Source organism: Syngnathus scovelli, chromosome 2 (genome assembly GCF_024217435.2).
Source record: "Syngnathus scovelli strain Florida chromosome 2, RoL_Ssco_1.2, whole genome shotgun sequence".
Classification (NCBI taxonomy): Eukaryota; Metazoa; Chordata; class Actinopteri; order Syngnathiformes; family Syngnathidae; genus Syngnathus; species Syngnathus scovelli.
The window spans coordinates 9,346,196-9,361,121 of NC_090848.1; the positions used below are offsets into that span (position 1 = coordinate 9,346,196).

General features: G+C 42.2%; 2 protein-coding genes across 4 annotated transcripts; both read left to right on the forward strand.

Annotated features, from left to right (window-relative positions):
* The first annotated feature begins 256 nt into the window (after positions 1–256).
* Positions 257–6,306, forward strand: LOC125989090 (ras-related protein Rap-1A). Of its 2 annotated transcripts, none has more exons than XM_049755089.2 (9): positions 257–363; positions 1,232–1,348; positions 2,499–2,586; positions 3,186–3,254; positions 3,669–3,725; positions 3,806–3,946; positions 4,474–4,617; positions 4,711–4,843; positions 5,151–6,306. In XM_049755089.2, the coding sequence occupies exons 3-8, from the start codon at positions 2,530–2,532 to the stop codon at positions 4,795–4,797; spliced, it is 555 nt and encodes a 184-aa protein (XP_049611046.1). In that variant the 5' UTR covers positions 257–363; positions 1,232–1,348; positions 2,499–2,529; the 3' UTR covers positions 4,798–4,843; positions 5,151–6,306. The 2 variants fall into 2 exon arrangements, with proteins under 2 accessions (XP_049611046.1, XP_049611045.1); XM_049755088.1 differs by having other exon boundaries at positions 5,251–6,306.
* A 484-nt stretch (positions 6,307–6,790) lies between these two features.
* On the forward strand, positions 6,791–14,767 carry xkr7a (XK related 7a). Of its 2 annotated transcripts, none has more exons than XM_049755079.2 (3): positions 6,791–7,504; positions 10,496–10,695; positions 12,316–14,767. In XM_049755079.2, exons 1-3 carry the CDS (start codon positions 6,960–6,962, stop codon positions 13,263–13,265), a joined length of 1,695 nt encoding a protein of 564 aa, XP_049611036.2. In that variant the 5' UTR covers positions 6,791–6,959; the 3' UTR covers positions 13,266–14,767. The 2 variants fall into 2 exon arrangements, with proteins under 2 accessions (XP_049611036.2, XP_068505979.1); XM_068649878.1 differs by lacking the exon at positions 6,791–7,504 and adding an exon at positions 9,419–10,038.
* Positions 14,768–14,926: the final 159 nt, after the last annotated feature.

A 14,926-nucleotide genomic window follows, 5' to 3' on the forward strand; every position in this document is an offset into this window, starting at 1 on the left:
GGTCCCCTATCCACAATGTTTTTAGATGTCACCGTTCTGCATACTGCAATTAATGGCCCATTTATTCAGATCATATCTATAAAGCACTGACACAAAATCTATTAATTCTTCACAATTCTAATCACTGCTTTTGAACTTAGTTAGCTCCTGTCCGTTGAGCTTGACATTGAAAATTAATTCAAAAAAGTGAAAAATGAAAAGTGCATCAGCAGAAATTTAAATAAGCGCCTGAACGTGAAGCGTTGTGATTGGGTCATTTTGAGCCAATCAACGGCTGCCGTCTCGATTCTTCCGCACATTTGCCCAGCCAGTATGATTTAGGGCAGCAGTAGGCACATACATAAATACACATAGCGGAATACGGTGAGTGTTTTGGGGAGCTTCTGTGTTAATATTTTATCTTAAGTTTTTTTTTTTCCCAAAGCGAGTTGAAGTCCATCGAGACAGAAAAACGAGCCTTCTCGATCACAGGGGAGTAATTCTTAGCATACTGGCTCGCGGGGTTGCTAACGTCAAGCTAATGATTAACTATAGTTATCGGCGATGCAAATAGCGTACGGCAAGTGATTCTGTGTTGTGTTTTGTCGCCGTATTTTCCACATTCATGCAAGGCCACTGTCATGAAAAGCGCAGCTTGTTGCTTGCTTAGCTTCCTCAAAAGTCCTCCCGAGGTGCTGGCGTAACTTGATTTTATTTAGTGATCAATTATTGTTTGCACTGTCGTTGTGGTTGTACCATTGCTATATTACTACTGCAGCTGTTGTAAAATGCGCTGTATAAATAACTTCGTTTTATATTGATTTGTACCTTCATTTGTCGTCAATGACAAGCTAGTATGATAACTAAACTTTTTTTTTTTTTTTAGTAACAACGCACGATTTTTTTCTCCCTCACTTGGTGGTGATTAAAAGGCACTTTTTGCTGTCATGCTGACAGTCGCCGATTCTTGCATGGGTCTTTAGTACGCTGGGCATGTTTAGGGAAACAAATATCCACACCCTTCCTTTTTGAGAACGGCTTCTCTGAAATATGACGTCCAGTTTATTGTTGCAGCTCCAGTACCGCCCCTAGTTTCACTCTTGAAATAGGGATTTTACTACGTTAGCCATGATTCAGAAAGGTAGTGTCTAACAGTATCTTGAGTTTGACTCCATTCAAATCATAACAATCCAATCATTACAATAAATTCATTGTTGCTACGCGTTAATAAATCTTCCCTTGCTGTGATGAGGTGGGACTGCCAGTTTTGAGCTTTTGGCCCCTGCGCGGACCCTCAGCACCTGCCACTGTGCACCGAAAGCTCTCCCAGATGTAGAGGGACTTGACATCTGCAGCTGCTGTCTACACAGTATGTTAATTTATTCCCCACACACGCCTGCGTTTTCAATTCATTTCGATTCTTTGTATAGACATATTATACAATGAAATTCTGTGTAGGCGTTCATTGGTGCGGCACTGTGAAAGGTCTTCTTTTTTATTATATCGTAGCCATCTTGGAATTTACACGCATGCACACCCAGCTGTTAATGGCGATCATCAACTTGTTTTATTATGGCACTTTCAAAGTATTTTGATGACTTGTTAGCTGATCTACCACCGTGATACTGGCAGAAAATTTTGGCGGAACTGATCGAGCTGTCTGCAAGACGACGAATTTTTTCTTTTTTTTTTTAGGGGGGGGTGAGTCTGACATTCTTTACTACTATTACGACGATAAATAAAGTTGTCGTTAGTACTTTATCTTCTTCCATTTTAGGCAGCTGGCTAAGATCAACTTGAATACTGTACTTGAAAATACACCTCTGCAAACTTGATGGTTGATTATGTGAGCAGCAAGCATGACACGATTATGTTTAGTTTACGCCTTGTAACCAAAGCATTCTTGTGGACTCTCAGTTCTCACTTCTCTCATGCATTATTTGAATGTCATGATGGTGCCTGCAGCCTCTGATCTCCATTTTTCATTTTGTACATGCCCTCGAGTCGAGTGATCACAATGGCCCATTGTTGAGCTGTCCGTGTGGGCCTGTGCTAGCATATCGTACGTCACTCTTCGAATTGCAAATGCTGCCCAAGTGGGACAGAGTGTTTTTTGTATTGTTTGTCTCCACTTTTGACAAAGGTCCCAAACACCAGGAACAATTAATATGTGCAGATAGGCTAAGAAATTACTTTGAGGTGTCTTATTCTCTTTCATTGACATTTGTGCCATAATTGCTATCTAGGAAATCTATGTGATATTAGTATTTTTAATATTTGACCCTCGAGTGAATTATTTTGTCACTTTGTTGTCTGGGTATTTCTCAGAGAATAGAGGATTTGGGGTGGGAAAAATATATTAGAATTGAAGGGGACATAAATAATACATTTTTAATATTACTAGACTGATATGAGGTGTTACACAGCAAACATTAATCCTTGTTAATTCTTGTAAGTCATTACTATTTTATAATAGATTTGCGTTGTGCTTTACTCTGAGCGACTTTGTCTTTTCACAGATCCTTGAGGTGTCCAGTGAAGTTGCCCATCATGCGCGAGTACAAGCTAGTAGTGCTGGGTTCAGGAGGCGTGGGAAAATCTGCACTGGTGAGAGGGGTCAATGGTGTCTTATTTGACTGCTTGAATAAAGTGTTATTTGTTTTTGAACAAAGTGTAAAGAGCCTCACAATATTTTTCACTGAAAGCTCTCCCATGTAATTCATTCCAGTCAAACAAAAAAGCACTTTGTGTTTCAAACTGAAGTGGAATGCCCTATTCTATTTATATGTTGTTATTCTTGTTGTATTTAAGAATTGACCTTGTGAATTTCACTTGTGGAAGTTCCTTGTGAAAAAAAGGGTAGTGGAACAAACTAAAGTTTCTGTGATAAATCTGTTCTGCCAAGTCTGATTAATGAAAACTAAAGTAATATTTCCCATAGAAAATCATGGAAATCTATTTAATCCATTCCATACACCCAAAAAGACTAAAAAATATTTAATTGACCAAAATTGTAGTTTAACAACGTGAAATATATCAAAATAATTAATTGTCCACTGAACATCTTTGACTTTCCATAAACTTGATTAAAAATGGACGCAATACCAATAAGACAGGACAAAGAACTATCTTTGACCGTGACATTAATCTCTTTGGTATTGATGTGGAGATGTAATCATGACTGATTTATGTTCAATCCACTCCAGACAGTCCAGTTTGTGCAAGGAATTTTTGTGGAGAAGTACGACCCTACAATTGAAGACTCCTACAGAAAGGTAAACTCTCTCTGTTATGTCTATGTATAAACAATTATACATATGGTTTCTTTTTTTACTATACAAATCAAGGACTATAAATTATATTTTATTTCATCATTTAAAACTTAAACTAAAAATAGAAAATGTTCAATCATGGTATAACTTCAGAAAATTGTTGATTGGAGCGGTGATTGGTTGTGATCAAACAGCAAGTGGCAAAATGGCCGCCCTTTGCGGTGGATAAAAAGGTCAATTTTACCTGTTGAATTCATATTAAACCAATGAAAAACTTTGTTTCAACTAGTTGGGCTGCACAGAACATATTACTAAGACAATTTTGGGGTTGCCTTCCCCTTAAATATTGACCTATAAATAGATTCCTAAATGCCGTTTTGTACATAATGGAGACCACTGCCAATTTTTCTTCTGCAGCAAGTGGAAGTTGACGGGCAGCAATGCATGTTGGAGATCTTGGACACAGCCGGAACAGTACGTGGAGCCAGACCCACACGCTTCACAAAGGGAAATCAAGCAAGTGTGGTGACGTATGTGTGTGTTTGCCATTGTAGGAGCAGTTCACGGCCATGAGGGACCTCTATATGAAGAACGGGCAGGGGTTCGCTCTGGTCTACTCCATCACGGCACAGTCGACGTTTAATGACCTGCAAGACCTCCGGGAACAAATCCTGCGAGTGAAAGACACTGAGGACGTGAGTGGAATGCATCAAGTCGTATTTAACACGTCGTTGTCGCTACCACTGTAGCTACATTTAGGGGGTAATGGCAAGTCGAAGAAACTGTAAGGTAAACATAGATTGTGATGACACTTTTATCTGACTGTAAATTAGGCTCTGCAAAATGGAAAAAGTGACTCAGCTAATGCATAACATCCGCCCTGACTTATTTAAGAGCGCAGCGTGACAAGAAGTGATGGTGTGATAACGTATCACTTCCTGCCATTTGTAGTTCAGAACTAAAATATTTTGATTTATTGGCTATATTTCAATGAAAGGTCCTTTACTATAGCACGTATTGGTGCTCAATCAGAGAGTACCAAAATAAACGTGTACCTGGTCTGAAAAAAAAAAAACCTCTAGTAATATATATCACATGAAATAAAGCCTTTATGTACTCCTTCTGCATAATTTAACATTTAACTGAGTAAAATGAACCATCTAACTGCTCTATGGAATATCTTGAATTGACCCTCATATTTAAGGAAATGTGTCCGAAACAGGTCCCCATGATCTTGGTGGGGAATAAGTGCGACCTGGAGGATGAGCGTGTGGTGGGCAAGGAACAGGGTCAGAACTTGGCCCGCCAGTGGAGCAACTGTGCCTTTTTAGAGACGTCAGCCAAGTCAAAGATCAATGTGAATGAAGTAAGTTTCTCTGCAGCATTCAGACATTGTAACGATGGACTTGTCGGCGACTTTGACTTCATTTCCTACTCGCGTAACTTCCTATGCTTTTAGATTTTCTACGACCTGGTGCGACAAATCAACAGAAAAACACCAATGGAAAAGAAGTCAAAAAAGAAGAAGGACTGTACGCTTCTCTAAATGCGCCTTCACACGTACACGTTCACAAAGATTGGCTCTAGGCCAGGTGAGTGGCTGTTGAGATATCAAAAGGTGTTGTATATGTGTGAGTTTCTTGATGTCAGAGTTGCACATCATCTCCACTGTGGATGAGTTTCTCGTTCTCTACACTCCACCCAATATGTGGACATCATTCAAGTTTTTCCTCATGTCCACTAAATTGAGCAGTGTGTGGCAGTATGACGAATTAGCCTTCCTTGTGATACATGTGCAACTTTGACATCATTCGCATAAAACCAACGTCCAAACGAAAACCAGAGGTGGACAAAAAATGTGGCTGTTAAACAAACACCCACGTTCTCCATTGGTTTAAGTGGGAAGAAGGCTTTACTGTCCAAACCTCCGCCTTGAAAGGTCTGTTGCCATCAGAACCCCAGAGGCCACCCAGCGCCATCTTGTACTGTGTCCTCCTAGGGTTCCTGATTGATACTGCAGCACTTCAAGGAGGCCTTCAGGCAGTCTTTGTATCATTTGCATTGACCCCTCTGCCAGTGCTTGCCTGCCTTGCTGAGAAACGCCTTTTTTTGTCTGTGGTATGTGACAGGTCCTATGGCCATAAAGAGTAAAAGAAATATATATAGAGTGCTATTTTCCTATTATTTTTTTTGAACAGATTGCAATTACTTCCATACAATAATCAATTGTTTTGAGCACACTTAGTTTAATTTGAATCTCATTGAAATCTGAATCAATGTATTTTTCTTGACATGTTTTCTTGAAAGAATGGGACTACTTAGAATAATATTTGAGGAGAACAGTAAGCCTCCATCCAGTGAACACCATCACATTTCTTGACCAATCACATTCGAGTATGTTGTTTAGCTTTTCTTTGTGTCTCACAAATGGCTAAATGAATTATTTACCTTGTCTTTCATGTTAAGATGAACTGTCTGTTAGTGGGCCTTACTTACATTCCAAGTCCTCTCTGAAAGATGGCAGGAGTCCCCCCTCACATGTTTGGGAATTCTATTCTTTAATGTGTTTTTTTTTTTTTTTTTTTTTTTTATAATGGACTTATGTTTGTTTTTTTGTTGTTGTTTTTTTTTTTTTTTTTTAAATGTTTCAAAGTGTCACCATGGATGTTTTTATGGATAAGAAGATGTTTGGGATTTCAAATGTTCTCTTAAAGTCCATCTTATTAAATGTTGGCCTTCTTGCATTTATGCACTAACAGCGGTAAAGATGATGCATCACTGATCTTGACTTACAACTCTTCCACTTTGATAATAATATATTTCGCAAGTGACTTGGTTTTATATTGAGCTACAAGCCTTCCGTGTTCCACCTAATATATTCAACTTCTGTTTTGCATAATAAAGCTGAGGATTTTAATGTTTTATTGACTGTTTGGGTGGGGGAGTAGGTGCCTCTGTTTTGTGTTCTGAAAATGAAATGAAATTGTACTAAATCACTTTAAATAGTGCTTCTTCTTTCTCTTTTTTGAAATGATTAAAATTGAGTACATTTTAATTTGTTCCTATGTTTCCTGATGTTCATAAAGTGCTTGTTTATTACTGTGTGGTCAATATATTCAACATATTATCCATCAATTATCTAAACCGCTGATCCTAATCAGGTTGCTGGCATCCTGGAGCCTATCCTGTTTACAAAGATTAGGTTGCCGTAGGCCATATACATATAACCATTTAGTGTTCACGGAAAAAAAAAACACCCAGGCAAGGGGAGAATACGCAAACACACCACAAGAATCAAACCCACAACCGCTGCGTTGTGAGATAATTAGTTGCCTACTGTTTCATCCTCATAAACAGTTTAACATTTGAAAAACAAAACAAAAAAGATGAATACATTGAAACACAACATTTATAGTTGAATAAAAAGATAGATACAGCTAGATTTGGCCATTTGATTTAAACCTGGTCCATCTGTCAGTTTTAAATTTACACCCCCCCTCTCCTCCAAGCAGTCCTGCATGTCGAGGCCATGAAATGTCTTCAATCATTTGCAGCATTTCTCCGTCTAAGCAGATCGATGAGCGACGGTTAACTTACTCCTCTACCGTCCTGGCCCTCCCCCCGACCGAAGCTGCGCGACCCCTCTTCGCCCTCCCCCCTCTCCATCATTTTCCCATCTCCTCCTACTCACTCTCCCCTCCGACAAACATGGCTGCGAAATCTGACGGTGCCGCCGTCCCTTCGCGAACCCAAATCCCGGCCGACTGTCCCTCCAGGCCGGACCGGCAGCCTCCGCAGAGCCTCCACGCCGAGCAGCGCTATTCCCCGGCGGACTGCTGCTGGACACTGGGCGCCCTTTTGGTCTTCTTTTCGGACGGGGCCTCAGACCTGTGGCTGGCCGCCGACTACTACCTCCGGAGGGAGTACTGGTTCTTTGCTCTGACTCTAGTATTTGTGATTGTCCCCTCCGTGGTGGTGCAGGTGTTGAGCTTTCGATGGTTCGCCTACGATTTTTGCGATACGCCAGAGAGCGGCACGGCGGCGGCTGCTGTAGTGGCGGCGTCGTCCGGGGCGGATACGAACGACTTGAACGCCAAGGACGGCGGCGAACGGGGCGCTGGCCGCTCCGCCGCGGCTGCAGCCGGGGTGCTGCCCGGGCCGGCCACCGTGGGCCGAGCCCGGGGATGCTGCAGAGTGTTCGTGTGGCTCTTCCAAGCGGTCGTTCACATCCTCCAGCTGGCGCAAGTGTGGAGGTAAGAACAGATGATGGGAAGCTACACACCCCGGTCAACCCTTTGTGTGTGTGTGTGTGTGTGTGTTTTGACTTGGGCATCAGTGGAAATCCGATTGAGCATTTACTCCGTGCATCCAGCTTAAAGCACATGCACGCTCTTTGTCATCACTTGTAAGACTAGTAAGTGAAATGACACTTGCACTACTAACATTCTTATTTCACGCTGGTAGGACAACTTCTGCTTACTAGTAGCGCTGCAGGTTACTGGTGAGGCACAATTGTTCACCAGTTATTTACATGCTCCTTATATTAGGCCTACTAGGAAACAGCTAAAAGGCAAGAATATTATATCATTCATAATCTTACTGATAATATGTTGTCGAAGCTAGTCGGTTAAGGAGACAGACAATATTTATTTACTAATTACAATATAAGACATTTAAACAATTTAAATTGTTACCAATTTTCTTTCTGTTGTAATATTGAACAAATGGGCCTACTATAGGACACAATATTTTAAACCAGTCAAATTTCTGCCTGTTTCATAGCTCCATTATAAGCGTTAACGGACCCCCAAAAACATTTTTGTTCAATTAATCTAGTGTTATTTTCATTCTGTCATTGCCATCAAGCTGAAAAAAAAATCATACTGGTCAGGCCCTACTTTATAAGTGTCTTAGTGAATACAGCCTATGGGTGAAACTAGTAGGTTCAAGAGGGGGGCGCCAGTCTCGGCCAGTAAGTGCCAAGCGTACAGACACAGGTGAAAGTCTGCCGGGGGTTCCGCCTTTGGCCATGTTAGATCGTTGGTAAGAGTGTTTGCAAAACCTTGTGGTCTTGTTTCCCTGTCAGACGTTTCCTCTCTTTGTATTTTTTGTGACATAGCTACATTGGTGATTTCCTTGACAATCGTCCCATGCTGTTTGTGGGTCAGTAAAATTATACCGCAGTTTTTACGTCACAGTGTGTTGGCTATGAACTTTGAACTTTTGACAGTTGATAGACTCATTAAAGGCAAGATGTTTCAAAATTAGGTTTTTGTCTTGTATAGGCCCGTCCCTTAAGCTGTCAAAAGTTATTATGCCTGCCCCACATTGTCCTACTTAACCAGGCTACTTGTCCCACATTTTATCAGTCTGGAGGTTAGGGTTAGACGGAAGCGCTGAAAATACTAATGGCGGACTGACAGATGGTTAAAAAATTTTTTGGCTTGAAAAACATTTTATTGTACGTATATGTAATGTATTTTTTGAGGTGGGTAAAAAGTTAAAGAACCAGTAATTGATTTAATTTGTATCAATGTATCCTGTTGTCTGTAGGTTTCAGGAAAGATAAATTGTCCTCCAGGAGATGTCAATGACTTGTCAATTTTCCTGCCAGGTCTGCACCGTTCACGCTTTCATAGCAACGCCCTCTCTAAGTGTCTCTCAGCAAAACATGCTGACTCTCCCAGCGTGCGGCGAGACTAAAACAAAACGCTTCCTCCTGCACGGGACTGCGAGTAGGTCTGTGGGTCAGCAGCAGCCCAGTCAGATAGCAGAAGCTGTACTCAAACTCTTGGCGCCCTGATCGCTTTTGACAGCCCCGAGTTGCCACCAGGCTGGAGGCGGCAGGCTGTGAGACATCCCAGCCAGCTGGATGGTCTTTCATCCATCCCATGATGTGTTGCATGATGAAATACGATGCAAATCAATTGCTTGGAATGAACATAAGCAGTTCCTGCGATTCGCTATCTTGCATCTTCGTCCGCATAGACAGCCCAATATTGATTTCCCCACTTCCTCCTGGGGCGTGCACGTGCACGTGCGTGCGTGTGTGTGTCCAGCAACACATTAAAACGCTGAATTACCGGTAATGCCATTAAAGCAGTGGTGCGGGTTCCGTTTGTTGCAGTCCAGCATGTGTTCCCATTAAGAGGATTACCTTCCTGTTTCCCCCTCAGCTGTGAACACGATAAAAATACATCATTGATACACAACCCAGTAGGACTGGACGATATTTTTCAGTAACGTAGATACGGCAATGACATTACAGTATTCAAATGTTGGAGAAAGCAGCACTTTCGACACAATCCTTAACACAAGCTCACCTGTTTTCTGAATTTGGTCATGTGATGTTTGCAAGCAAAGCAAACCTTTATGCGTTATGATGTTATTTGAAGTCATCAGCATGTGTCGCGAAATGATCGCCCACCCGAGGTGGATAAATCCAGGTGGATTTAACTGCTTAATTCGTGTTCCAGAAGAAAAAAAACATGTTTAGACGAGTGGGTGTTCATCAAACATATCATTGCAAAGGTGGCGTTTATCATGACCGACTGTTAAGGAACAATCACATTACAGGAAATGAAATGCAGAGGAAGTGTTCTGATCGTGACGCTTGCCAATTTGTGGGCTCAAGAGCGAGAGCCAGATTGTGGTGGTGTTTGTGTTTCTTACGCATTTCATCCCAGAGGTACAATTTGTGTTGCGGGAAGCAGAACAAGAAAAGTATGCACAGACTCCCTCGTGGTTCATCGAGCTTGGTGACATCAGGTCCTTCTGAGGTCGTCAGGTGGTTATTCTTTCTCACACACACAAACACACGCGGTGTGAAGGGGATGATTTCTTTGCTCAGCCCACGCAAATGGATGTCACATCTGACCTCTACATCCAAAGAGAAAACCAATTTGCGCTGAATGCTGTTTGCTTAAGGCGCGTGTGTCTATAGTGGCAGAAGGTCACTATGAAAGCAAGGGTGGGGGTGGGGCTCCATGTCAACAAGGGATTTGCACTGAGCTGTGCGCTCGCCTAACATTCAATCTCCAAACTAGATTGAGTGCTTTTATTTAGTTTCCTTGCTGTTTTTGCAGCCGTCTGCGCTTCCATCCCTCTGACGTGTGCACTAAAATTAAAAGCTCACAGCTGCTTAGTCCATTCTCATTCCGAATCCCAATGGAGCCAGCCGCACACTGGAAATGTGTTCAACTTCACTTTTGACAATCAAAATAATTGAACGGTATCTCCCCCAGGTACGTCCGAGCCTTGTATTTGGGCGTGCAGAGTCGCTGGCACAGGGAACCCGAGCGGCGGCACTATTATTGGCGCATGATGTTCGAGAGCGCCGACATCAGCATCCTGCGTCTGCTGGAGTCCTTCCTGAAAAGTGCCCCCCAGCTGGTGCTGCAGCTCTCCATCATGATCATCACCGGTCGGGTGTTGCCTCTTCAGGGTGAGGGCCGCCACATGACTCGGATCACAGACAGACCATTGTTGAGAATTAATAAGGGGGGAAAAACTGGTATAATATTGCAGTTTGATTTCATTTCTATCACATCAAATTTCTTGAAACTATCATTACTAGACAAAAACTGCACATATGTAATTGTGCCAGGTACATCTAATAGCAAATGACAAAAATATTTGTTAAGAGGCTGAATTCTGGTCGGACATACAGCAGATTTAAAAAGTCTGCACACCCTTGTTCAAATGACATTTTTTTGTGTGATATAATACAATAAAACCAAAATAATTAATCTACATTTGATCCTACTATTAAAGTGAGTCATGTAAAAATGTTTTCCAGAGAAGACATCAAATTAAACTACTTCAAAAATGTGTGTACTCACTATTATAACTGGGCATGCGGCTACGTTGAGTATTACCCAATCATCGGAGTCATCATTTAAAGCGGCTCTGTAAAGTTTCGGCGTTATTGTTGCTGTTTTCTGGCATTTTTTTTAACTTTCAAGCAGAATCTTAAAGTGATTAAAAAGTGTAAATATCAATTATCAGACCAGGGGTGTGTAGACTTTTTCTCGCCACTGTACATGACATTCCTGGAATAAACAGTTGGGAATAAATGATTACATCAACATAAAACAAATATTATAATTAGTTATAAATGTTGGTCATCCCGTGATGGCCCACCACTGCACTATTGGCATAAAGTTAGCAGGCTACTAGCTACTGCTGCACGTAAGATGTCATAAAGTAGAAGAAGTTATGAATGGTCACATGGTGCCCTTTTGTTCCTGTGGTTGACGTTTCAGTTTATGCTCATGGGACAAAAGGTGAAAAGAAATTTCTCAATCTGCACCCTTATCCAGATCTGCACCAACATTAAATGGGTTCCGTGTGCCCACCCACTTCAAAGTGTCTTGGAAATCAGTTAAGTAGTCAATCCTGATCAACTAACCAACTAACCAACCAAACAAACAACCACAAAAGGTGATCATAACATAACCTCTTGAGCTTGTGCTTTGTACTTGGTGGTGCAGTGGTACCTCCAAGTTTTGAACTTTAAATTGTTTGGCCTCAAAAACAACATTTCCAATTGATATCTATTACATCAGCAACAGACGTTATTTTGAACCATTTCACCGTTATTTCTGGTTTTCGTCGAAAATTGCCGTAGGGGTAAGATGAACAGTTTAAAGTTGGAGCGAATGTAGAAATACAGGGAAAATAAAAATTTTAATTTTGGCTTTTATTTTGAAATTTGGAAACTTTTTGTGGTAGGGACAAAATCAGCAGTTTGAAATTGAAACAATTCAGATCCATCAAAAAGATGATTAATTAGAGGGAAGAAATGATTGTAAATTTTGGGCTTTTATTTTGAAAGTTTGAAAAGAAAATGGCGATAGTGATGAACTGAACAATTTAAAACTAAATTTGATGTCAACAGGCAGGGAGGTACCACTTTATCTTTGGCTTGATGTTTGTTTTTTTTCATCTCTGCATGCTCGCACATGAGCAGGGACGCCAATGCTGAGCCACTTCTGCAGTGGTTTCCTTTAAAATGTCTTCAGCATCAAATCCGTTCTCATTTCCTTTGCCGTGTCCTCCTCAGGACTTTCGGCCTCCGCCTCTCTGATGTCCCTCGCCTGGATGGTGGCCTCTTATCAAAAAGTCTTGAGGGACTCCAGAGATGATAAGCTCCCCATGAGCTACAAGGCAGTCATGGTTCAGATCCTGTGGCATCTCTTCACCATCGGGGCCCGAGCTCTCGCCTTCGCTCTCTTCGCCTCCGTGTTCCAGCTCTACTTTGGCATCTTCATCGTGGCGCACTGGTGCATCATGACCTTTTGGATAATTCAAGGCGAGACAGACTTCTGCATGTCCAAGTGGGAGGAGATCATCTACAACATGATGGTGGGCATCGTGTACGTGTTCTGCTGGTTCAGCGTGAGGGAGGGCCGCACTCGCTGCAGGATGCTCACCTACAGCCTGACGGTGTTCATTGAGAACGTGGCCCTCACCGCCACATGGTACCTGTACCGTGGCCCTCGTTACTCAGACTTTTACGGCGTCGTCATGGTGTGCGTGGTGGCCAGCAGCTACGCTTTGGGCACCTTCTTCATGTTTGTTTATTACTGTCTGCTGCACCCCGACGGCCCTGTCTCAAGCTGGGGCTACATTGTGGAGAAGCAGGCGGCGGTAGAGACGCCGGTGTCCCCGATGTCCAGCTTGCCCCCAGATGTGGTGAGCAGCCCCCCCAGGACCTTGCAGAGGATTAAAGACAGAGAGCAGGGCTCCGGGCTGGACGGAGATGTGTTCCAGGTGCGACCGCCTCGAGGACCTCGGGCACCGGTACGCCACCCTTCACCCAGGACAGAGGGCCCTGTCATCCGAATAGACCTGCCCAGGAAGAGTTACCCTGCCTGGGATGCTCACTACATCGACCGGAGGCTGCGCAAAACCATCCTGGTGCTGGAAAGCGCCGCTCCGGTCGCACCGCGGATTCAGTATCGCTGCCTGGGCACGCCCAAAGAAGTGATGGAGTATGAGACAACGGTGTGATGTGAGAAGACTGTCCAGCTCCAGAATAACTTGAACAAGTGTGTTTGCTCATGCCAAGTGCTATGTTATTGTCAGTGTAAAGCTCGAGTTGAGAAGGTCATTTAACTGCCTCTAAAATGTTGAATGCCCTTGTCAGACTTGTCAATGTTTCAGTGACAAAATAATGCAAACTTCACAGCGAGTGAGCCGACCGGTACGTTTCTCGGTTAAAGTGGAACTGTGATTTAAACCGTCCTCTTCGTCATGCTGTTTACATTTTGACATCACGAGATCAAGACAAAACCTAACCATCAAACGAAAAAATTGCCATTTTGTGGCTTCAAACAGGAAGAATCAGGATGGATGGATGAAAGATGGACGGACTGAAACATTGAACACTTGGACAAGTGTGCGTTCAAACATTTGAAGACTGTCAATGTAAGTCAAATCTGTAAAGGTTCTCGTGCATTTCAGGTTGTGACGTGATAGACAGGTGGTTCATCTCCACAATGACTTGAAAAAGTGCATTTGCTTAAGCGACGTGCTACGAGGTTGTCAATGATGGTGCATACTATGGTTTGTGCATTTCTCAGGTGAGAGTGGTATTAAACAACAAAAACGAGAGGTTTAAAGAGAGCTGAAGCGCGCCTTCAAGCTGTCTGTCTATTAAAAATGGCAGCTAGAGCGGAAACATCACTGAACATAAAAGCCAGACACTCCCACTGTACTGTACTTTTCAATACTGCACAAGTAGTGATCATCACCATTTTCAAAAGCTGTCACTCATCTTGAAGGAATGGTGGCTTTCAAATCTGGAGGGGCAACATCAGAGTTGAATGTAAAAAGGGGAGTAAAGGCTTGAGCGTTTCTGGGACATAAAACATTCCTGTGTCATTGTTGAGGTGAGCTCGAACATTTCGATAATAAACGGTTACTCTTTGGCGGCCTGAGTGAAAATAAGCATATTAATATTATGATACCCACATGACGGGAAAAAAACCCAACAGGTCAGATTTGCCATGTAAATGAAACGATGACGATGTTATAGCTGTCAGTGCTTGTTCTGTGTCCAAATTTTATTGCGTGAATACTGTCAAGACAAGTTTTAGCTCCAGATCGGCAACTTTCACAGAGAATAGTGATGGGTACATATAAATTTCACAAGGGTTCTTTTCTTCTTTATGCAAGGATAAAATGAGTGTAGGAAGCCAACTTTACATTTAAGTTCATTCGTTCAAGGTGCATCTCTTGGATAAGGGAGTTTTGAAATCAATCAAGAGCCCATTCAGCATCTTTAACCACCCAAGAAGAAAATGTCAAATGGGATTTATGGTGCTAACTGTCAGTCGGTCATGTATCATCAAGCACACGGTGTCACTTCAAATAAGCTTGGAAGGAACAGTACCTCAAATGCAAAGCAAGCATCAAAAAGCCTTAAACTGGTCGCACCAGACTGTTGTGCAAAATGAGAAGGTAAAGTCATGAAGTTTGTTGCTTGAATAAAGAGCAATGTGTTTACCTGACGTGCTGCCCTCTTTTGCTTTCAGAAGTAGTAGGAAATTATCTTGCGCTCAGTATTCTATTTTCTTTTTAGATCACCTGGTGATGGTATAACACGTTTAAGAAACTAACATGAAATATTAACAGTACTCACTGGCATTTATACTTTGACCTCAGCAAAA

Coding starts and splice junctions, on each gene's coding strand:
- LOC125989090 (XM_049755089.2), top strand. CDS start 2,530: ATGCGCGAGTACAAGCTAGTAGTGCTGGGTTCAGGAGGCGTGGGAAAA. Junction 3,726..3,805: donor TCTTGGACACAGCCGGAACA/GTACGTGGAGCC, acceptor TTGCCATTGTAG/GAGCAGTTCACGGCCATGAG. Junction 4,618..4,710: donor CAAAGATCAATGTGAATGAA/GTAAGTTTCTCT, acceptor CTATGCTTTTAG/ATTTTCTACGACCTGGTGCG.
- xkr7a (XM_049755079.2), top strand. CDS start 6,960: ATGGCTGCGAAATCTGACGGTGCCGCCGTCCCTTCGCGAACCCAAATC. Junction 7,505..10,495: donor CAGCTGGCGCAAGTGTGGAG/GTAAGAACAGAT, acceptor TATCTCCCCCAG/GTACGTCCGAGCCTTGTATT. Junction 10,696..12,315: donor TCGGGTGTTGCCTCTTCAGG/GTGAGGGCCGCC, acceptor TGTCCTCCTCAG/GACTTTCGGCCTCCGCCTCT.